The sequence below is a fragment of the Equus quagga genome, chromosome 4, assembly GCF_021613505.1.
Source record: "Equus quagga isolate Etosha38 chromosome 4, UCLA_HA_Equagga_1.0, whole genome shotgun sequence".
NCBI lineage: Eukaryota > Metazoa > Chordata > Mammalia > Perissodactyla > Equidae > Equus > Equus quagga.
In genome coordinates this window covers 96,251,736-96,276,909 of record NC_060270.1, presented here as the reverse complement: position 1 = coordinate 96,276,909, position 25,174 = coordinate 96,251,736, and the positions used below count along the sequence as shown (strand labels likewise).

The following is a 25,174-nucleotide window of genomic DNA, read 5'->3' as shown; positions in this document are numbered from 1 at the left end:
CCTTATAATGTTGCATAACTTTTGATCTAGCAAATTTACTTCCAGACATTATTTCTAAAAAAGTAAATATGGATGCTCACTAGATTTTATCCACAAGAGTATTGATGAACCTAATCTATAACAACAAAAATTCACAAATAACACTGTGTGTTACACAACAAGGATTGATTAAGTAAATTACAGTTTACCCACTAAAATTATGCCCTGTTTAGGTTAAGAAGTTATTAGCCAATAGGTAGCAGAAAATATTCTAAATTATCTGGGTTTTAAACAGTGAGAGTCTAAAGTTTGTGAGTGGAGCAGTATGTGGCCCATAGTGCAATTAGAGAGATCAGAGTCAGTGAACTGTAGAGATCTGAAATTGCACAGAGCACGCAGGGAAGGGAGAATTATCAGACATACATCAAGAGCACAAAGAACTATTAGAAATCAAGGGAGACTAGGCTAGAAAGCTAGATGGGGATGAAATTACGAGAGGCTTTGTATAGCAATATAACTAAGGAATCTGTACTTTATTCTTGGACAGTGGAGAATTCCTGGAGATTTTAATTTTAATGTAGTGTGTATGGAATGTATTTATGGAATTCCATATGATGTATGGAAATGAGGTTTATTTTGACCACACAAGTGAATGAGATATAGGCTAGGATAAAGATAGAGGTCCTGGTTGTAAAGGGACTTAGAGGTGGGAGATAAAGGACATGATTTTCAGAGAAATATCAAGACTTGGTGACCAATCAAACTTCAGAAGTGAAGTGTCTATATTAGGTTTCAATTTTGGATGACTGTGTGAAAGGGAAGAAAATGAGTATAGTTTGGAAACAGCTGAGTTTGAGATGCTTGTAGAGATTCCCAATAATTAATTGGCAATAGATTCCAGAGCTCAGAAGAGAGGTTGGGGATGAAGATTTAAATCTGAGTCATTAGCATTGCAGGGGACACAGAACTGCTTCCAGGAATCTGCCATCTTTTTGGAAGGATAGAGAAAACATTCCCATAACTTCTAGTAACACACATTCTACCAGTAAATTGTAAGTTCTTTCTTTCACTTATAAAAATTTATGTTCAAGTTTTAATCAAATTCCTCATTTTCATTCTTTTGAAAGTGTTTAATGATCATTATGATATTACTTGCTAATGAAAAGAAAGCATTTCAACAACAGATAGGAATGGACTAATTTTGTCATTATTCTTTGAAGCAGAAGACTTTTATTACTAAGGTTTTGAAAAGAGCACTTAGAGATGATCAAGTGTAGAGTTTAATAATTTCCCACTTACTGTCTTGTTTTTACAGTATTCCTGCCACAAAAACTGTTGTGCATTTTTTCATCTATTTACCTGACTAGTTTTTATTGGGTGTCTACCATATCCCAAGCCCTGTGCTGGGGGCTGGGGATGGAGAGAGGAGAATATGCTGAGTATTTCACTGTTTAAGTGTTCAAAAAATATATTACCAACAACTACTGAAAAGTGAACTTCTTGGAGAAGAACTTAAAAAAAATAAACTACCAAGACTCCTGCGCAAGGAGAAATGGTTAAGGTATAATTGACAATAAACATAAAATACCTACTTTTAGAAATGTAACTGAGTGGAAATGCTAAAAAGCAACGCTAACATTTGTTACGACTTTTGTGTAAAAGCAGGAGAGGGCAATTTGCATGTTAATTAATTAATTTATTTATTTTTTGAAGAAGATTAGCCCTGAGCTAACATCGGTGCCCATCTTCCTCTACTTTATATGTGGGATGCCTACAACAGCATGGCTTGCCAAATGGTGCCATGTCTGAACCCAGGATCCAAACTGGTGAACCCCAGCACCAAAGTGGAACGTGCACACTTAATCACTGTGCCACTGGGCCAGCCTCCCAGTTTGAATATTTTTATGGATTGGGGCTACTTTTAAAAATTTGAAACTAAATAACTATAAAAATAGATGCTGCTTCCATGGTAACATAAAAGAATAGCAATGAAAAACAGGAAAGGTGGCTCTAGAATAAAATCCCAAAAGCTGTTCTTTTTTAAAGTAAGTCAAAAAGTTAAACACATCCATAAAATAAAAATATTGAGTTCAATCAAAGCATAAATCATAATAGGGTTTTATGTGATGGTTTAATTTTTCATAATATATATTTTGTATTAAGTTACATATTTGGTATAATATATTTTGTATAATAATAATAATAATACATATTTTGTATTGTTATTTGTTAGAACAACAGGACAGCCAGTTCATTTTATTAACCTTAACAAGACCATAGGAAGGGTTGTGTATTTATCTTGCCTCTGGCATTAGGCATCAAATGAACATTTTATTTTTTCTTATAGAAGTAAAAAGACAAATAATTGAGACATAAATGAAAATAAGTGAAGAGAATAATTAATGGCAATAGATTAATATGTACTAAGTGTCTAGTATACGCCAGGTTAGTGTTAGTTGTTTTACAAATTTTACTAATCTTTACAGAATAAAATTGTGGGAAAATCTTTTATCCATTGCATAGATAAAATATTAAAGCTCAAAAATATTAAGTAACTTACCATCAGTTACCCAATTAATCAGGTCAGAGAAATGTCATAATATGATGTTCTTTTATTCTTAACAGTTCAATTTTCTCCAGTTCTATTTGTTTAATTATGAAAGTAATCCATATATACAGAAAAATGTGAGTTGAAAAGTAAAATTTCCTGTTCCAACTCCATCTTCTCACCAGAGGTAATTTACATTCCAGATAGATTTCTATATATTTCTAATAGATTACAATGAATCTATATTAATATAGATATTGCAGGTACTATATAGAGAAAAATGTTCGCATATATTTTTCATAAATGAGATCATTAAAAGTAAGTTGTAATCTGGATTTTTTTTCTCTTTTTTTGCTTTTCAGTGACAATACACGTAGACCTCTCTCAGTCATTTTGGTGGCTATGTAGTATTCTATACTATGAGTACACCATGGTTCATTTAAACATTCCCCTCTTGGTAAACATTTGGTTGTTTCCATTGTTTGTGTTATAACAAAAAGGGCTCCAGTAAACATTCTTGTATATATATTTGTAGACAGAAAAATATTACTTTTAACTTCTATCTTGTCATCAAGTCAATAATGTAGAGACATTAGAATATATATATATATGGGTTTTTACTTATTGTTTATTTGTTCACTTTATTTACTAATCCCTGAGATTGGTGTCCCTCTATATTTTTGGTGACTATGACAATACCAGCATTCTTTGGCAATGTCTACATAGTACTAAGGTATAAATTCATTGTTCTAACCATGAATTCTTTCCTCTATTTACTTGACTATTATTTATCAGGTCCCTACCTCTCTCAAGCAGTCTACCAAGTGCTGTGGATGAAAAGAGGAGTAAGATATAGCCCCTGCCAGCAACAAGTTTTTCAGTAGAGTGGGATAGCTCATTTCTGGGTATCGAAAACTTGTAAGTGAATAATATATTTTTTAACGTCTATGATCCAGGTGTTTCATGTCATTTAGACAAATATAGGTACAAGACTAGTTATTCTTTTTAACACTAACCATAGCACCTTAATGAATCTATGAGGATAATTCACCTGGGATATCTTCCTCCTTCAATTGCGTCTGCAATTGAATCAGTGATTTCATAAATAATGTTTCTCTTTTGGAATTCTGTAGGTCATCATGGTAGATGATCAGTTGACTTTTTTTTCATAAGCTGTTGAAACTTCTTACGAGAGATACTTCTAAAAGTCTACCCAATATCATGGTAAATAAACTATGAGGAACAGTCGCATGTGAGGTGAAATATTCAGAGTTTCTGTGTTAGGAGTATTCAAATAACATATTTCTGGCCAAAGAGACATACATAGAGGTGTGTTGAGCCTCTAGGAAGTCTTTTGTTTTTCTTAACAGAGGGACAGATGAGGCTATGGTAGCTCTTCTCTACCCCCACTTCTTCCTGCCTTGAATGTGGACATGATGTCTGGAGTTTCAGCAGCCCTTTTGTGACCAGCTGATGATAAAAGTTAACTTTAAGGACTGAAGAATGGAAGATAGAAACTTTCTGGTTTCTTGACGGAATCATTGAGGACTTGAACAAATGCCAACACTTGACTACCTTCAGATTTCTTAGTCTTCTGACAGTTAAGTTTTTTGGCATTTCCAGCTGAATTCAATGAGACCTCACTGGTTTTTGGTAGCAGAGGCCTCTCACATTCTTTGTGAATCAATATAATAAGCTGGACCATTTTTAAATGCTCTGCCATTGTTCTGCCCATGTTGCTTTTTCCATCATCTTCTTTCATGAGGTCATTTTTCCCTGCTATAATTTAGAAAGATTGATTTAAATATTTTCTTGCTTAAATTGAAACTCTGAAACCCTAATTAGGATTTTAATAGTTATTTTTTTTTTTTTTTAAGGGAGAAACTTTCTTTTAATGATCTCCATTGAATCACACAGGTCCTATTTGAAGTACGGTGCCAAAACCCAACAGGGCTGTTGCTTTTTCTCTATGGATTCTTGCTATATTCAGCTACATCGCAAATATAACCAGAATGTTGTGCTGGATATAATAACTTTTGCTTCCTCAGTTCACTCTAACACACCAGATAAAGAACTCACTGGTGTGCTTCTCTTTGACTTTGGCAGACAACATGTCTACAGAGGATTAACTATGTTGAGTTTGCTTTGTACTAAATTCCCATGAATTCCAGAATGTGCCTCTCAAAGTGGCCATGGAAAAAGAGCTGCTCTACTCGAAGATTCACAGCCAAGCAGCCTCCATGTGGCCCACCTTGCAAAGCCATTTCCAATTCTTCCAGAAATCACAAGAATCCTTTTATAGTCTGATAAGTTTCTGATAATTAGTTGGATTGTCATACACACAAAAAGCTGCCCTAGACTTTTATTCAGCCAGCAATCTTATTTAAATACTACATTTTTACTTGGTCCAAAGGGCATCTTCAGATAGGCAAAGCAAAAATGTAACAGATGTGCTTATCCATGCACCTTAAAATTTTATTGAACCTCAAAAACTCATAGAAAACATGATATACAAAAACATTTGCAAAAGAAATTTAGAATAATCACCATTGGGAAAACATCATATTAGTTGAGGAATTATTTTATATTATTCAGATATAACAGAATAAAATGTAGTCTCCATTTGCTCATACATGGTAAAATGAGATGGGTCTGAAATATTTGGCTATCAATTGTAGGCTCACTGAATATATTGCCCTTCTTATTAATTCTATAGTGCTTTCTTAAGATACTTGGGATAATAAAATAGCCAGATTAGTTCTTGATTTAAATGCCCATTAATTTCCTAAACTAAGCCTTTAACTTTATTGTTATTGGCATGTGAGCCAGAGTCTACCCTGATAGTTTTCCCAACCATATTTTTCCCAAAAATATGAAGCTGATAAAAAAAAGGAGAGTTTACCTGATTTCCTCCCATACCATGACAGTTGAATATACCCACTTTTTCATTTTCCTTGCGGCCCATGTTGTCTAAACATTGATTCGTTTCAACGTTTCTTATCTAAAGGAAACATACAAAAATGTAAGTCAGATAGTGATTTAAGTCATAAAATCTTTCTGATATTATCAAATTGTATATTGATAACAAAATGATACAAGTTTGTAAAGAAATTTCTCCAAGAAGAACACATTGCTTTAAATATGTATTTTTCTTTTTCTATGTCCATTCTTAGATCTGTGTAAATTTCTAAACTCCTATGAAGTAACCTTGAACAACACTGGCTTTGTCATTAGCATCTAACCAAGAGGCACCTCTTGTTTATAGTATAGTATCAGAGAAGAAGTATCTACATATTACAAATTAGGAATTCTTCCCCAAATCCTTTTAAAATTAGGACAGTTTCCAAATTCCACTCAAATAACCATAGTCTATTCTTGAACTCCTACTGTAACACAATAGGAGGAACAGAAACAAATTGTTTAAATATCCAAATTCATGTTTTTCTTAGGTCACTTCATTACTAGATGAGCCATTCTGTATACTAATAAAGATTAACTACACTGCTTATTTGTGTAACTAAAATATATTCATGCATCTTTTTCCCTTCTCAATGCCAGGCTTAATGAAAAGTAGTTGACCCTAAGAAAAGCTATTACAAGGTTAAATGGTGATTTCACATTATATGCCTCAAAAGCGAGATTAAATTGCCAACTGCAAACATAAGATTCTTGGTTTACACCCAAACACTGCATTAGACCCATGATTAACAGAAAGTTAATACATATTTGTGCCAAATGTTATGCAAAAGTCATTTGTTGAGTTTAAAGTTGCTAAAATTCTAAATCAAGCACAAATAAATGCAAAAAAAGGAGAAGAAAAACCTTTCTAATGGATGGAATGTTTTAGATTTTTTCCTTAGTCTCAACCCCAAGTATGTATTTATACTTGTCCACTCTGCTTCCAAAAACCTCTTATCTCTGGCTCTTATCAGGACATGCATATTTTACTGTTCACTCATATATTAGTCAGACATATCTGTTTAGTTATCTATGCTTTAGGTACGTTTCTTCATATTGGCAAATGGTTAAGGTTAAAAACTTCTATAGAGGATGGATTAGGTTTATGAGATTCACTTTTTTGCATGGTGCAGAGCACCATGGTCAAGTAATGGCTCCCAGAGTTGGGAAAACTGATGTGATTTACATGAAGGCCCCAACCAGCAATTGAGAATATTGGTGGGGATTGGAATTCATACTTGGTAAGGGCTGGACAGAGCTGAGTAGAGCGGTCAAGTCCTGTTCCAACGGGTTGAAATTGACAACAGACATATAGATGCTTTCATGAAGAAATCTGAGCAGCAACCAGTTAGAACGGACAGAACACACCATGACTTAGAGGGAAAGGTTACAAGCTTCAAGAAACAAAATCATGTCCCAGTTCCAGACTGGTGGGATTTGGGCTGAAATGTACTCCTAAATCTGATTGAGGTTGGTTCAGGCATTGGAGGAGACTGAGCATATAGGTTAAGGCTAATAATTTTTCAGGACATGTAGCTGGACAGGATTGGGGGAGACAATGATAGCTAGATGATGTAGTAAATTGGTCTGCCCATAGTCTGATCGATATATTACATATAGGTTGAATCACTGTTTCTTTTAAAGATTGGCACCTGAGTTAACATCTGTTGCCAATTTTCTTTCTTTTCTTTTTTTCTTCTTCTTCTCCTCCCCAAAGCACCCCAGTACATAGGTGTATACTAGTTGTAAGTCCTTCTGGCTTTGCTATGTGGGATGCTGTCTCAGCATGGCTTGATGAGCGGTGCTAGGTCCCTGCCTAGGATGAGAATCAGCAAAACCCTGGGCCACCGAAGTAGACTGCGTGAACTTAACCACTTGGCCACAGGGTTGCCTCGAGGCTGAATTATTTTTATATCCCTTACAGCAGACTTTTCTTGTTAACTTTTCATAAAAGGCAGACTTCAGGAGAAGCAATAGAATTATTTGTTATTATTATTTGTCATCCTACAAAAGTGTAGAATAGTGTAATACTATAATACAGGAATAAATATCACACAAAATTATTAATTCACTTTTAGATGTCAGCTATGCAATCTGATTTAAAGGCCCTCTGCTTGGTGCATGTTATTTGGATAGATGCTAGTTAATAATTACAGGGGCTACAGGATGAGTCGCTTGTAAGGTTCTGTCTCTTTGCTGGACAACAGAAGATTCAAAGCCATACTCAGTGCAGTAAATACTCTGACAATAGCATTTTAAAGTGCCATATGGTAGATGCAGGTCATCCTACTCTTTGACAAACTAAGCACAGAACTCAAGAATGCTTCCAAAATATTTTGCCCTCAGTAACAATCTATTATTATTTTCTTTATAATAGATAGTTTGTTTTTTGGTCTGTAACCTTTCTCATGAATTCATTCATTCATTCATTCAACAAATATCATTGAGAGTATGCATCCTTCAATGGCAAGCACGATTCAAGGTGCTGAGGATACTGAAATGAACAAAGCAAACATAGTCCCTTCCATCGTGGAGCTCACGTTTTAGAAGGGAAGAGTGCAATACACAAACCCATTTGTAATACATCAGAAAGTCAAGAAGCCCTACGAAGAAATAGAAAGCACGATAAGGGTAGGGAAAGCAATGGAGGGGGTACTATTTTAGATAGGGGACCAGGAAAGGCCACCCTGAGGAAATGATACTTGCAAAAACACCTTATTGAAATGAGAGAACAGCCATATTTTCACCTATGTAAGAGCATTCCAGACAGGGGGAACAGCAAATGGATGCTCCCTGCAGCTGAGAAAACTGAGTGAGAAATGGGCTAGCAATGTGGCGAGGGTGCAGGGAGCGAGGGGCAAGTTAGAGGAATATGCAGACTAAATAATATAAGGAATCCTAAGTTTTTGAGCATGACAGTGACATATTAATAGTTCATTCTGGCTGCTGTGTGCAGAAGAAATTAGAGGGAGGCAAGAGGGGAAGCAGAGACACCAGTAAGGGGACTACTGCAGTCACGTCAGCAACAGATGATGGTTACTTCGAAGAGGAGAGAAGGGTAAAAACGGAGGTGGAGAGGTCAGATTTGGCATGCTTTTAAGGTAGACCCAGTAGGACTTGCAATTGGATTGGATATGAGCTATGAGAGAAAAAAACACAGCAAGAAGCATTCCAAGGTTTTGGCCTGGGCAAATGGGTAAATGATGTTTCCATTTACTGGGATCAATATTCTGAGTTCTTGTACGTTGACACATACATCTGTGGCCTTTACACTTGTAAATCAATTTAGTAGATCTGGACTCCTTGGCCTACAATATTTTTCCTTGAGTTACTTTAAAATGTTACTCTATTTACTTCCAGCATAAATAGTTGCTTTTAAAAGTCTGATGATAATCTGGTTTTCTTTCTCTTATCCTGACAAATGTCTACTTGCCTGAATGCCAAACTGATTTTTTTCTTTAAAGTCCAATAGATTTACCACAAATTATCTTAATATTGTTCCTTCTGGACCACTCTTCCAGGTATGTGGTATTCGTTTTCAACATGTAGGTTCAATTTTATTCCCCGGAAAGTTTCCTTGAATTCTAGTTATTAATGTCCATTTTGTTTCACTGCTTTGATTTTCCTTCTGAGGAAATCCTATTACTTTGGATCTTATTTCTTATCTTCTATAGATGCCACTTTCTATTGAATAGTTTTGTCTTTAATTTCCTTTTCCCCTCGAAAATTCTTATGGCTTTTTCTCCCGGCAGTATTGACTCATGTTCTTTCAAGTTTAGCCTTCAATTCTAAAATGATTTATTCTTTAATTTCTAATTCTTTCCTGTATTTCAGGCCCTGATTTCCAAGGCTTTTAAAATTGATTTATGTTGTTCTTTCCTATATTTTATCATTATAAAATTCCTTTTAGGGTGTTTCGACATATTAGGTTACACATTTCCTCTGTTTTATGAGCATAAAGTTTTGGTGTGCTTGCATTGTTTGCAGACATATCATTCTATTGATTATTTTTATTCTTATAGTACTCATGCTTTTCTACTATTTTCCTTTTTTGGGGGGGAATCATCTTGCACCTTTAAATTATTCTGCCACTTGGTTCTCATGCCCAGATATTCCCATTTAATTGGTACGGAGGGTAACCCGGCCATCAGGAGTTATAAAATCTCCCCAGGTGATTCCAATGTGCACGAAGTTTGGCAACCACCATTCTGGAGGAAGGTATATAGTGTCTTGATGTTAAATAGTGACATTATAATTACTTTTCCTTTTTGAAGTAACTTCTTTTTCAGTGGTTCCCACCTGGGCTGCCTAATAGGTTTACCTGGAAAGCTTTTAGAATATAATTCTACTTGGCCTCACCCTCATAGATTCTGATCCAAATGGTCTGGAGTAGGACCAGGATACAGTTTAAAGCCCCCCAGATGATTTGAATGTATAATCAGGGTTGAAACCCATTGTATCAAGAGAATACAATGGAGCACTTGCTGGCGGGAAGCCTATATATGCTGTGAATCCTCTTGAAAAACTCTGGATGCTCGTGCAAAGTAAAGGAGGTTTTCATAGCAAAGCTGATTCTTCCACTATGCAGCAGCAAGGTTTAGAGTAAATGTTTCTAGGTGTCGCTGACAGGAAATGTCTGCACAGGAGACCATTTCTACCTTCACATGTCTAGGTCTCCTGTGCCAGTACTTTTTTGAATAGTTGAAAAAAGTTGGCTTCTATTCTTTGAGATCTCCTGGCTCTGTTCATCTCTCCCATTTTTTTTTTTTTTTTTACCCAATTCTATCTGGACCTTCCATTTCCTTTGCCAAATATTTTCCTTACCTCCTCAATTTGGGCTTTATTTCTTAGAGTTTCTCCTCATAAGCAGGTTCAGCTAGTGAGTTTCAAAATTCACAAGTTACAGAGTGTTCAGCCCCTTCAGACATTAGAAAGGAGAATTTTCACTGACTTACAGATTGGATTTTATGAAAACACCTCTTCCAATTTCAGCTACTATTATCAAATTGGCTTGAAACAATTTTTTCATGAGTATCTATTGGTAATAGGGGTGTTATCCCGATTTCCATCAGACCCCCCATTGCTTACCTTTGTTTCCTCCTGCAAAGGTTGTAGTATCATATGGTCATGAAATTGACCTCTTATATTTTGGGATTTGTGAGAATGCCTTGCCACCTAATTTTGTTGTCAATGTTGTCCATCAAATTTTGGTTCTACTATCCTGTTGCTCTTCCTGTTTCTTTCCAATAGAAAAATTCAAAAAGATTCAAATACTGTGTCACTCCTGCCACTATTTTTTCAGAATTCCAGAATAGACTCATTTTGAAGACTGCATGAAAAGAAGCCTGTCCTATATCTGATGTGTTCTAACTTTCTCACAAAATGATTTCTGGACATGTAATATTACTTGTTCCTTAGAATGTAGCCGGTGTTAAGAGGATACAATATAAGAACTCAAGTGAAATCTGGTGAGGCTGGCTGGACATGAGCTCTGGGAGACTAGAAATAGACAGGAGTCAGTGGTTTAAGAAAGCTGTCAGAATGAGATAGTGGAGACAACAACCACACCACCACTACAATAATAATAATTAGCAATTAGCCACGCGCTGTTCCAAGTACTTAAGTGTAATAGCTAATTTAATAATTCCAAACAACTATTACACTCATTTTACAAATGAAAACATTAAGATACAGAGAGGTCAAGTAATTTGCCAAACTAAAGAATTAAAAGTTATTATAGTGAATTTGGGAATTGCCCAATCCAGACTCCAGACAGGCAGGCAGTGTGAGTCAGAAAGGAGTCCTGGAAGGAGCAAGGGAGGATGAAGTTCTAGTTGAACAGAGGTAAAGGTAACGACATGTCATCCAGACAATGGTGAAGACACATGGAACAAGACACATGAAAGTAACCTAAGATCAGGCCCAGGGGACCAGGTCAAGAAGACTAGAAGTGAAGTGTTCTTCATGCTGAGTGCCAGATTGTTGGGCTGAGGTCATGTAAATTATTTCTGGCTATGGCTAAGATGGCGTTCGATACAAACAGGATAGGGCACGGAGTGTAAGGGAACAGAGGCATCAAAAATCATCTTAAAAAAATAAGAGGGACACATCATCTGGATAGAGACAACATCTGAAAGGTTTATGTCACTAGGTCTATGATATCCAGATTAAAAAAAAAATCCATGCACACTTAGAAGGCAGCTTAGTGTATATCAGGTTGTTCTCCAGTCAGTTAGCCCAACACTGTTCTGCTATATTTTCTTCCAAATATAAAAATGGCTACTGAGTGTACTGAAGGTTCTCAACAAGCAGATCTTAAGGCACATTACAAGATATTGGCATACAGGAAAGTTCTAACTATGCATCTTATATTTTGAGATTCAAAGGATGATCAGATTTAGGATAATCTTGTGTGATTTTTAAATCAGAAGACTTCTAAGAACACCCTGGGACCTCAGTCAAATATATACTCCCAAAGAATGTTGTTTAAGCAAAGAAGTGAAATTTCAGGAAGGACCCCCAATCTTGTCACTGGTACCATATTACCTGACAACACCTATTGCTTAGTCATGCTATTAAGAAAAATCTAGGCAACCAACCACTGAAGAACTTCATGCGTTAGAAATTCCTTACAGAGTGTGTTCTATGACTTGTGTCAACATAAGTAGAGCACACTGGCAGTTCTGAGATCTGGAAGATTGTTTTGACTCATTCTTTTTGTTATAGTATAGCTTTGAATATATGGCGTAGGGCCAACATAGTTTTAACTTTAATTGCTGTCTGTTTTGAGATTTCTTTGTTCATACATAATCTTTTACTACTTGAAAATAATTTTCAATGATATAAACTTGAGAATATTTTTCCCACTTGTGTTTTGATGTTTGAAATCAGCAAGCGTATTCTAAATATTTCTAATCACCAGCAGCATCATTGGTAATGTTCTTACCACTTACATAGTTTGTTCATTAGCTTTTGCTCCCTCTGCTGGATTGTGACAACAAGCAACAAGGGGAACTCCAATTCTAAAAGAGGCAAACACTCTCCCCATCCCTAAACCTTTGCATTTCAAAACTAATATGTAAAATCCATTCTAAAGATAAGAGTCTAAACTTAAACTATGTGGTGTTTTTTTTTGCTTTAATTACTTCAACACATGCTTATCCTTCAACTGCACATCCTTACTCATTATCATTATTTTACATGTGTGAATCTCACTTGGTTTCTCTTTACTTTGTAATGAAGGAAATAGGCACAATTGCAGTGAATTCCGCAGTTTAATGTTAACATTTCCATATGATAGTCGCTGTAGAAAATATGCATTTAAGAATATTTTCTCTTAACAAAATTGTGAATAATTCAGAAGGATGAGGGCAAAATCAAGTCCGAGCTGACTTTGCTTATGTAAGACCTGGGTTTAGAATGCTCTGATTAATGACTGTGAGATTTAAAAATTCTGAGTATGTGATATCCTAACCGCCTTCCACAAAAAAAGTAAAGAACATGGAAAATTGAACAATTTCATTTATTTTGGTGAATAACAAAAACAAACAACAAGAATCCTGGGAGAATTCAGTAAATGCTTACCTGGCACATAGTTTGTGGCAGCTGTTTGCGCCACTACCTATTTGAGTAATAAAATTAGAATTGGTTCTAGCCTAAATATCAGCAATGTGAAGTCAAAACATTTTTTCAGGTAATAAACTGGCTCATTTTGTTCAGAGGTGGGTTACCTGGCCCAACAATCTTCCACATTAACAGCTGATGAACAGCAACATATTCTGTCTGTACATGTGCATATTCAGTTACCCTGAGATGAAAATTAGGTACTGGATCCCAAAGAGTTTTGGGGACATATACATGGGCCGTGAGAATGCCCTAATTTGTGTAAGTCATCTAAAATGAGGCTTTCTTACCAGTTATCCTGTAAAGGGTCAAGAAGACTGTGAATCTATAAATAGATCTCCTGATTACCAACCCAGAGGGTAAATCTCTAAGCATTTTAGCCTCTGCATTTGTCAGTAACTGATTTTACGCTTAATCCCTGCAGCCTAGCAGCTTCACAGATGTCTATTTTTAGTTACCTAAATTTACTCTTTAAAAATATTTAAGGAATACAATACCAGTATGTATAAGGACCTTAACTAGTTGCACAGGTTAAAGAATATAAGAGGAAAAAGAAGTGCTGAGGTCAAGCAAGCATACAAAATGCACAGACTAAAGTCTAAACATCTTCAAAGCAACACGCAAATGCAAATTTTAAGCCCCAAGAGTTAAGTCACTTGGCTCCAGAAATCCTCTTCTCCTTCTTCTGGCCCTCTGATATTCTTGTGTTCTATATAGCTCACAATTTTTTTTCCAAAATGCTGGCCTCTCATAGGCCAAAAATTTGGAGCGAGGCATTATGACTTTAGAATGCCATTTTTCAATCTTTTACTTCAATTAGCCTTTATATTTACAAGATTAGAGCCTGGCATGCTAAATCTACATAAGCTAAAGGGCTAGTTAAGAGAGAATTTAATACTGCAAAGAGCTCAACTCCCTTATTCCAATACGATCTGCCTACCGAGTCTAAAACACATATGCTTCATTAAGCTACTTAAAGGTTTTAGTTCAAAGCAATTGCACAGCATTTAACTTCCCATCGGAAATTGTGTGTAATTCATGGACTGGTTAAAGTAATATTTCAATTACCTGAGTAAAATGCAAACATATAAAAAATTAAGATACAATTGATATTAATAATTATACTAATGATTATTTTGTTGACAATATATGATAATGAGAAACTGATTACCACATTTGCCTCTATCTTCCAATACAGCTAGGTAAGTTATAAAGAGAAATTTACAAGGAAATGTTTATATTCACCAATATACTGCAATATTAAATATATGGGCTTTGGAAAAGATTGAAACTTAAGGAAATTGTAGATTGTTAAATCTTAACATTTTCACTTAAAATTGAGGAGTACATATAAATATAATACAAAGAAATAATTTTGTTGTCTTGATAAGTAGCTTGGACACCTGATACCACTTTGAGGCTCCAAGTATTTGAGAGAAAGTACTTTCGTACATAAGGAAAGATAGCTTTTTACATTCTCAAATAATGATTAATGACAAGTAGTAAGAAAGAAAAAGCTTTAAATAAATGACTATTGTCCATTAACAGTTCATCCCAAACTCATAATCAAAATGTCTGCCTTAAATTATGTACACACAACTATACAAAAATTGAATTGGGAAGTAGTGCTTGGTGAATTTGTCCTCCTGTTTCCATGGAAACAGATGTTGTATTGCATCTCCTTAAGGCTGGTTTTAAAGTGGAAAACTACGGTACATTAATATCTCAGAAAGTTTAAAACAATATATCTCATAGATTTCTGAATTTATTGGGTTTTCGAAACAGCAGTTCATAGCATGCCTATATTATACTGCATGTTGGGTGCCGTTTATTTCCACTGAGTTTATTACCTGTTTGATTCTCTCTTGCCATCCCTCCCATCCCTCATTTCAGTAGAATGGCTCAAGAGTAAAGGTCTTTCCTTATTTGACTTCACATCCTTAGCATATAATATAGGTTCCAGCTCAAGCTCTTATTTAATAAATGCATTTTGAATGAATAAAATATAGTAATATAAGCTATTTTCTCCTTATAGTTATAAGAAAAAGTGAGCTTTAGTGTCAGACTAACATGTATTTGAATCCTGACTTCAACAGCTAGCTATATGACCCATATGTCAATCACACAAACTTTCTACATGTCAGTTTCCATATTAAATTGGAGATAATAACAAAACTCAAGTCATGGAGCTGTTGTGATTCTTAAGCAATGTAACTGTTACAAAGCATCTAGCAGTATGTTTGACGTAGTAAGAAAGCAATAAATGGTAGCTAGAATAATTAAAATAATTACTGGTGTTGCTACTACTTCTTTCCAGACATTGTGCTAGATGCTTTTTATCTTCAATCATCCCTATAACCCTGTATTTCTATCTTCATTCTGTGGACAAGTAAGTATCAGAGAGGATACTGAGTGCCACTCAAGCTGTGAGGTCAGGATTTACACCCTCCTTGGCTTGACTCCAAAGCCTGGAGATTTTTCCAATACAACACGCTGCCTCTTCTGAATATGTTTCAGAAATCCACAAAGGTACAATCCCTCTCTTTAAAAGCTTTTCAAAATATTTCTATAAATTAAAATATGGCCACCTGATCCATTACAGAAGATAGCTAATTGAAAATCAGTAGGTTGTACACAGGAACTGACCCACACTATGCTTTTACTTTTTCAGGAAGTCAATAATTAGGTTTCTTTAATGTAGCGCTGCAAATCATAAAATTGGATTTTTAACGTGGAAGTAAACATCCAGGTTCCATTTCAGAGCCTTGAGTCGTTCCCAGGAGTCACCCCAGTGGCCCCAGAGAATTTCCAAAAAGTCCTCTTTACTCAAATCTGTCTTGTTATAGGCCGTGGTCATACCTCCTTTTAGAAAAAGTAATCAATGTTTACTCATCAGCTGGGTTTGCTGCCAACAGTGGGAGAAATACTCTACCACATGTTAGAAAAACCCCCTTCTTCTCAGAGTACAGTCAGGTTCAGGATTGTTAAATTTTTCAATAAAGAAACTAGACACTTTCTTGGAGATCTTTAGTAGAACTAGATTATAATAACTAGCATGCAAACAGTGTTCAAGTTTAAAAGGCAGTCTCAGGAGCAGCCTAGTGGCATAGTGGTTAAGTTCATGCGCTCTGCTTTGGTGGCCCAAGGTTCACAGGTTTGGCTCCCAGGAGTGGACCAAGCACCACTTGTCAAGCCACACTGTGGTGGCACCCCACATGAAATAGAGGAAGATTGGCACAGATGTTGGTTAAGTGACCATCTTCCTCAAGCAAAAAGAGGAAGATGGGCAGCAGATGTTAGCTCAGGGCCCATCTTCCTCACCAAAAAAACCCCCAAAAAACCAAAACACTCTCACATATTTTATGTATTGAATATAAATCCATGTGACATTAATGTTAACATGGGAATATCGTGTATTCGAAAACAACAGCAACAACACCACCCCCCACCAAGAAAAGGAAACAAAAATTTTAAAAATAAAACCCTGAGGCACAAGACTATTAAGTGACTACAGTCACATACCTAGAAAGTGGTACATTCAGTGTTATTACACATGAACCTTTTCACTAAATTATTCAAATTAATGTTAAATATAGGTAAACTGAAATATTCTATAAGAGATATTTACATGCCTAATGAGGAAGTGGAGATTTAGCAAATAGTGTATGGATATGACACAGAAAAACAGTCTTTAAAAACAATTCAGCTGGGGCTCCATTCAGTTTGAGTACTTTTTTCTTTAATTACTTTCTAGTTAATCATAAATTATGTTTATAGATTAAACTTACAGAGCAGATAAAGTTACAGATTTTCTTGGCAAACGAACCAAAAAAATATTATATTGAACTGTATAAATTTTCAGATATTTTATTATGGCCTACAAAAATGGCAGTTTCGATCTAAGAATAAACTTAATAATTATTTTCCAAACGCATTATATTTTTGCTGTTGAAATGCTTTAATTGCAACCAATATTAAATTAGTTTTGATTCCCAAACCTAATCTCTATTAAGTGGGAAATTACCAATATGGAGCATATAATTCATAAGGGAATAATTCCTATTTTGAGCAATTGAATATATATTATGAATATATGTTTGTATAGTTAGGATGAAGCCAACTGTGCATTTCTAAAGATAATAGATATTTTGGAAAAGAATGATACAGATCAAAGGTTCTCAGTAGGTCCACAGGGTCAATACGATTTTAATAATAATACTACTATATTACCTGCAGTTTTCACTCTCACATCTTGTGAAGGTACAAGGAGTCTTCCAGAGGCTACATGTTGTGTGATATTACAGCAGACTGAATACTGACACAGATTTAAGAATCCAGCTGTCTTCTATTAGGCCAGACATTAATGCAACTTACAAAAATATTAATGATGCTAATCTTCTTACTATTTGATTTTGCTTTGGAAAATAAATTTATTTTTCAAAACTATGTCACTTATATTACATGTAATGGATTATTATATTACTTTTAAGTTATCAGTTTTAACTTCAATAGAGTAAATATTAATAGCTATAATCCATGTTTTTGGGTTTGTAGCTTTTGCTTAAAAGCTCTTTGGGGTTCACAATAAATTTCAAAAGTATAAGGGTCCATACAGCCAGCTCTGGTGGTCTCATGGTTAAGATTTGGCTCTCATTGCGAGGCCCAGGTTCATTTCCTGCTCAGGGAATCACACCACCGGTCTTTTGGTTGTCATACTGTGGCAGCTGCATGTTGTTGTAATGCTGAAGCTATGCCACCAGTATTTCAAACACCAACAGGGTCTCCCATGGTGGACAGGCTTCAGTGGAGCTTCCAGACTAAGACAGACTAGGAAGAAGGACTTGGCCACCCACCTCTGAAAAAACTGGCCATGACAACTCTATGAATAGCAGCAGAGCACTGTCTGATAGAGCACTGGAAGGAGAGAGGATGGGGCAAAAAAGAGTGAGCAGGGTTCTGCTCTGCTGTACGCGGGGGTGCTAGCAGTTGGAATCAACTCAATGCCATCACCACCAACTAAAGGTCCATATAACCAAAAAGTTTCAGAATTGTTGGTATATAAACAAGGAAGTACTATTTATTCAGTCTTAAACTATTGCCTTACATTTAAAAATCCCAATGATAAAGACCTTTATGGTCCTTGTAATATATGAGAAGCCATTTAAAATAGATTTATTTAAAAACACTTACAGCATTTTATTCATAACATAAAAAATATGGAGCTCCTTAGAAATTGCTCCATTTGCAAAATATATTTATAACAACCAAAATAAATAATTCATACCTCACCAAGTGAGTAATAACGTCTTGGGATCTGGGAGTCCGGATAGATGTTTTCAAGGTACCAAGAAAAGGGCTTACACTTCAGATTTTCTCTTAGTGATTTTCTGACTGACACATCTCCATAATCCACTTTGACAACACCTGGAAGTTTTCAGAGAAACACACAAATCAGTTTGTGCTATTTTTGTTTTAGCACTGTTTCAATCTGTTTACTTTGTTATCAGTCTTTTTCTCTATAATTATAGTTCCATCAAATTCAATTGCACATTCAGCTGCTACTACACTGATTTTCTTACTACCATCCAATTAGTACATTAAACAGATGTAAAAAACAGTTCTTCCATTGGTTATGACTTTTCAAAAGCAAATATTTATCACCAGCTACTTATTTTTCTTGGGTTGAATAATTAACCAAGTAAGTGTAAATTGGTGTTAATTTAGCATCTCATAATCAAAGCTTAACTGAACTGTATGATAATGTGGTTCTTTTTCTTTAAGAAAAATTTCAATAGTTCCAATGTTTATTAATGCTTATATTTTCCATACAGTGTCATTTATTCACCATCTGTAGATTTCATGAGAAATTTATATAAATATGATCCTCACAATGGACGACACTTTTGTTCTAACTTTCCTTTTTCTTGTTGAACTTTTATTCTATCTAGGTTTACCATAGATCTGATTTTTTTGTTGACATTTTTTCCTGTTCTTTTTTATAAGTTAGCATAAGCCACCTCAAATCCTTAGATGAGTAAACTGGTAAATAAATAAGCATGAAGAAATTAACATAATCAATTGGAATATACTCACGTGTATATTAAAATTGCTTAATTTTATTTCATATAATAGAATATATGAAATTAAAATGAATATTTCCATTGAAGATCATAAAAGAATGTTTTCTGGTTGTGGATTAAAAAATTGATTTGTTTTTCTTTTTTTTATTAAAGATTGCCACCTGAGATAACATCTGTTGCCAGTCTTTTTTTTTTCCTTCTTCTCCCCAAAGCCCTCCAGTACATAGCTGTATATTCTAGTTGTAGGTCCTTCTGGTTCTGCTATGTGGGACACCGCCTCAGCATAGCCTGATGAGTGGTGCTAGGTCAGCACCCAGGATCTGAATGGGCGAAACCCTGGGCCGCTGAAGTGGAGCGATTGAATTTCACCACTCGGCCATGGCGCTGGCCCTACCACTGATTTTTAGATAAAATGATATCATGGTGACATGATTTGCTCATTATTATCAATATTTCAAATTATATTTGACTGCAATGACTAAATAACTGTGATAAGATTGCAATTATTTCTTAGAGTATTTTGAAAAGATCTCTGTTTAATGTGTTTCTTTCAGACTGGTAAGCAACCAGACTTTGGCACAGAAAAGAAAATGACCCAGCTTTTAGAATATTCTATCCCAACCATGCAGCAAAGCCAACCGATCATTCTGTAAAATAGGAAACAATTGTTAAGACAACCTAAATATCTGTAACTAATGCCATTATTTGGGTAACTGTCTTCAAAAGTGGCAACACTCTTGAAGGTCATCACCAGCTAGTTCGCCCCTCCTCCCACTGTCTCTTCAGAATTTTTGTTTTATCAAAATTAAATGCCCTAGTGTTGTTAGAAAGCATTCTGATGCTATTTAAGCAGCCAAACCATTTCCCTCTAAAATAAAATATTGATTTTTCTTGCTGATGTGTGTAGAGAAAACAACAAGATCTTTAGTCTTTTTAAAGAGAGAAATATTTACTTTCAAAATAATTCTATCCAGAACTTCCGATCTGGGGTGAAACCTTCAAAAGAAGAGGCTCAAAAACAGTTACAAAATAGATCACTAAAAAATTTCTCTTTGTGTTAACTGCTATAGCAATTGAAATGGTCTAATTGAAAGTCTTCAAAATCATATAAAAAGATGACGTTGGGTCCAAGAAGAAAAGGCACTGTAGTTTCAGAGGACTTAGTTCAATAGTCAGTTTTACTGTTCCAGTTTCATTTTTGAGGTGGGTTCTTCACACACGCCAAGGTCATTCCCAATTTCTGTTTGGATTGGTTTTACTCTGGATCTTACGAGAGTTGTCTTTCACTTTGTCAGAGTCTCTGCTCAAGCTTCATTCCTCAGGTTCATTCTGACCTTCCTATAGAAAGTGATCCCTCCCTCCCGTCATCCTGGGTCCTGCTCTATCCCTCTATCCTGCTTAATTGTTCTCCAGGGCACCTATTACTACTTGATATTATATTATAGATTAATTTGCTCATTGTCTCCCTAACAAAAATTTTGGACAAATTATTTATTCTCTTGAAGCCTAAGGTATCCTATTTAATAATATCTTGTAAGATGTTGTAAATACTAAATAATGTCTGAAAAAGCATAAAGTCCATGGTATATAATAATTGTTGAATACATATTGAATATTGTAATGGATATCTGTTGTGTTTGCATGCCCAACATCCATTCTGTCTTCTGATAAGAGAGTTCAAGCTTTCTTTTGGCAACTAACTCTCCCCCACTTTTGGTTTGCATGGTTTGGGGACGCCACTCTTCTACCCACCTTTCCAGCTCCAATTGCGGCAGAGACTAAGGCATGTCACCCAGAAATCTTGTTAAAATGCAGATTCTGATTCAGTTGGTCTGGAGTGAGGCCTGAGAGTCTGCATATCTAACAAGCTCCCAAGGGATGCTGCTGTTGTGCAGGCCAAATTCTGAGTAAGCCCAAGACAATCAGAGCCTTCCATTTCTCAACCTTACCCCCAACCCATTGTAATGATTGGCTCAGGAATGGGTATGGGAACCAGCCAGCCTAATAAAAGTATACTGAGAATTTTGCTAGGACTATTAAGAAGTTGAAGCTCTATTTCGTCTGGAATTGCTAGCTATAAGATGATTTAAGCCCAGAACTTCTGGGGTTACCATATAGAGAATGCCTAAGTCAGTGATGCCAATACAGGAGTAAGGTAAATAAACAGATGGAAAGAGAAAGAGAAAAAGACAAAGATAGAGAACAGAGGGCAAGCCAAGATGAATCCAACAGATTTTTACTGTGTTGCAACTATATACAAGGCATGTTTTCTAGGCACCTGGGATATATCAATGAACAAAACAAAAGTATTTTCCTCTAGGGAGTTTACATTATGTGTGTATTGCATTATACATTATTATTTTTTTCAAAGGCAACTTACAAGAGTTGCAAGTTTTAAGGTAAGTCTTTCCATGAGACTTGCACAAACGCTGGAAAAGCTTTGACAGGGATAAAGATTCATAATGAGCTAGAAAAAAAGAGTATTTTAATTAACTCCAGGTTTGCAGGTTTGATTAATAGGTAAATGATAACACTTATGGGTTGTTCTACTTTATTTAATAACTTCTCCTTTATTCATCATTTTTAAATCTATTTCATGATAGCATTAAATTAAGATATGTGGAGCAATCATGTTTTAAATTCTTAAATAGATAATAGATAGAAGACCATCATAGTCTCAGCCAAGTTCTTCCCCTAGTAGATGACTAATAAGCCTAATGGTTCTTATTCCCTATAATCAAAGCACCTGATGACAGAATAGCCTGATTATAGGCTAAAGCCTAGAGTTTTATGTATAAGAATATATACTGTAGCATATCTTAAAGTGGAGAAAAGGGGAAATAATTCAATAAGGGAATGCTTAAGTAAATCAATCGTATATCCAATTGACAAAATATAATTCATACATTGAAACAATTACGTCTATAAGAATATGGAAAAATGTTTATAAATAAAAATATAAAGAATTTTTATTATATTTTCAGTATAAGTAAGTAAAATGAAAACATATGGAATAACAAAACTGAGAAAAATAAAACAGCACATTCCATTTGGTACTAAAAAAATAAAGAGAGAGAGAACTAAAAAAATCTCCTATTTTTTCCTTAAGTACAACAATTAAAACTATGAAGCTAATCATAAAGATTTTTATATACAATGATATTATATTAATATACTTGCATATTATAGTTGAGTGGTATACATAGATTCAGCTAAGAATTTTTTTGGTAATATTTTAAAATTTTCCTATAAACAGGAAATCATCTTCTCTGTTATTTAGTTGAATAACTGTCACCAGGAGTTTTAAGAATAAGGATCTGCATTTCTTTCTCCTCAAAAGTAAGAAAATAAAAAGATCAATCATTTTTAAGCCAACTAGGGACTACCGTATTCTGAGTATAAAAATACTATATTGTGTCAGAGGTTTAGCAGATTACTTGGAATAATTTTTTTAATTTAAAATTACTCTTTTAATCTACTCTTTTCATTTTACCCATTCTTGATAGTCACCCAAATTACCCAGCCTCATCACCACTCATTAGGAAGTCACTACATAGAACTATATTAACAGGCTGATGGCCCATACCAGCTAATAATACATAGTGATTATCTGTTGAATTTGTCATTTACTATTATTACTGCAATTTTATTTTAATGGAATAAAAATGAGATAATGAATTATACAAAGATCATAGGTTCAGCTGAGAGCTATGTTACACAGAAGAAGTAAATATTATACAACATCTGAATTTATTTGTCTGTCTGATCTCCATAGTCAAAAGTTTGGGCCAGCCCTGTGGCCTAGTGGTTAAGTTCAGTGTGCTCTGCTTTGGTGGCCTGGGTTCAGATCCTGGGTGTGGACCTATACCATTCATCAGTGGCCATCCTATGGCAGTGACCCACATGCAAAATTAAGGAAGATTAGCACAGATGTTTGCTCAGGGCAAATCTTCCCTAAGCCAAAAAAAAAAAAAAAAAAAAAAAAGAGGAAGATTGGCAATGGATGTTAGCTCAGGGCAAAGTCTTCTTCAGGAAAAACAAAAGTTTGGCCAAGTCTTGAGGTAAAATTTTCTAGGTAATTGCATCAAATTTCAGTTCAATATTTGACAATAAACACCTCATATTCAACTGCTTTGTTCCAGATCAGTGAGAATATGAGAAGTAAGAAAAGTGAATCTTTGCAATAGCCTTTTAAAATAAAGGTCAATTTGATATCACTTGAGGTAAATGGACTATAACATCTACAATCTCTAGGAAAAATTTCTAAGTGAGGACCTTTAAAGCAATGTTTACCATCCTTCAGAAGCTAGAGCAGCCAGGGTACGTAGTCAACTGCTCCCTAATTCATATACTTTATGGAAAATGCAAAGGAGATACTGAACCAATGGAAATACTACTGATCTACCTGTATGCACGTTGTTTTGTTCTGTTTTTTATTCCCCAGTAAAGAAGGATTTATATACAATCTATATATTCGTCTTTTTGGAACTTCTTACATTTACTTAAGAAATATGTATTCATTGCAGACAATTCTAAAACATAGGTAAGTATGAACAGTAAAATAAAAATCACCTGTAATATAACTATATTTACATTATGGTAATGGTTTTTCTAGAAGTCTATTTATGTATAAATATATAGGTACAACTTTTCTTGCAAAAATTGATTCATACTGTAATATACATTTGCGACTTGCTTTTTTCCTAAAACAGTACGTCATGAACATTTTTCAGATCAGTTAAACTCTTTTGTAACTTTGTATTTACTGACTCTGTGGCATTCTATTTTACAAGTTGGTAATAACTTATTTAACCAGTTCCTTATAGTTGGGCATTCAAGTTGTTTCTAATTTTGGATTTCAAAATCAACGAACATCTTTGTGCTTTTTATTATGTATGTCCTTGATTATTTTATTAAGACAATTTCTAGAAGCAATGTATTTTGATAAATTATATGCTGATTTCAAGAGTTTTAAAAATACGTATCTATTATTAACCTGATCTTCAGAAAGGTTGTTCAAGTTTACATACCCTCCAATGGTATAAACCAATTTCTCTTCCAGAACACTGACTATTTTAATTTATTCTTGAATTTACCACTTTTTGTTATAGGGAGAAAAATGGTATCTCATTATTATTTAAAATTGATTACTAGTGATGATAATTCTCCTATTGGTCTTGCTATTTCTTCTTTTATAAATTGTCTATTCTTTTCCTATTCCCAGTTCTCTGTTGAAGTGCTCACTTTTTGATTTATAAGCATTCTTTTTTTTTGTGGAGGAGGATTATCCCTGAGCTAACATCCGCCGCCAATCCTCCTCTTTTTGCTGAGGTAGATTGGCCTTAAGCTAACATCAATGCCCATCTTCCTCTATTTTGTGTGTGGGATGCCTGCTACAGCGTGGCTTGATACGCTGTATGTAGGTCTGTGCCCAGGATCAGAACTGGCAAACCCTAGGCCGCTGAAGCAGAGAGCATGAACTTAACTGCTACACCACAGGGCCGGCCCCATTTATAAGCATTCTTGATACAAGTATATTGGGGATACGTGTTGCAAACATTTAAATTTTTAAGTGCTTATTTTTGCAATACAAAAAAATGCTAAAAATCTTTTCTGTTGTGTTTTCTGCTCTTCATATTATGCTTAGAAAGGGCTTCACTATCCGAAGATATAAAAAACGTCCAACTACATATCTTCAATTCTGAAGTTTTTTCGCTTCATATATTTTTCATTTAAGTCATTAATCATCAGAAATTTAGTTTAGTATGTCTCCAAGCATGTTTCTTTTTGGCTTTTGTTTCTTTGTACATATAACATACATTTTTCAAATGAGTCACTTGTTTTTGTTTCAGTTTGTTTTAATTAAGGACACTAGTCAGCTCTCTAATATATCTTATTGCTTGTAGGCCAACCACTTTTATAATCTAAGTTTTATCTAGGATCAACTTAGTATAATCTATAGCTGTATATTTAGATGATATTATTT

At 34.8% G+C, this 25,174-nt stretch overlaps 1 protein-coding gene across 3 annotated transcripts in view; it reads right to left on the bottom strand.

The window, feature by feature from the left end:
* GALNT13 (polypeptide N-acetylgalactosaminyltransferase 13) overlaps nucleotides 1-25,174 on the bottom strand; it is a 465,368-nt gene that overhangs the window by 36,495 nt on the left and 403,699 nt on the right. For all 3 annotated transcript variants that reach the window (XM_046657834.1, XM_046657833.1, XM_046657835.1), the window contains 2 exons: nucleotides 18,393-18,532; nucleotides 5,430-5,528 (listed from right to left, as the gene is read on the bottom strand). In XM_046657834.1, the coding sequence (XP_046513790.1) occupies nucleotides 5,430-5,528; nucleotides 18,393-18,532 (239 nt within the window). The remainder of the gene's footprint in view (nucleotides 1-5,429; nucleotides 5,529-18,392; nucleotides 18,533-25,174) is intronic.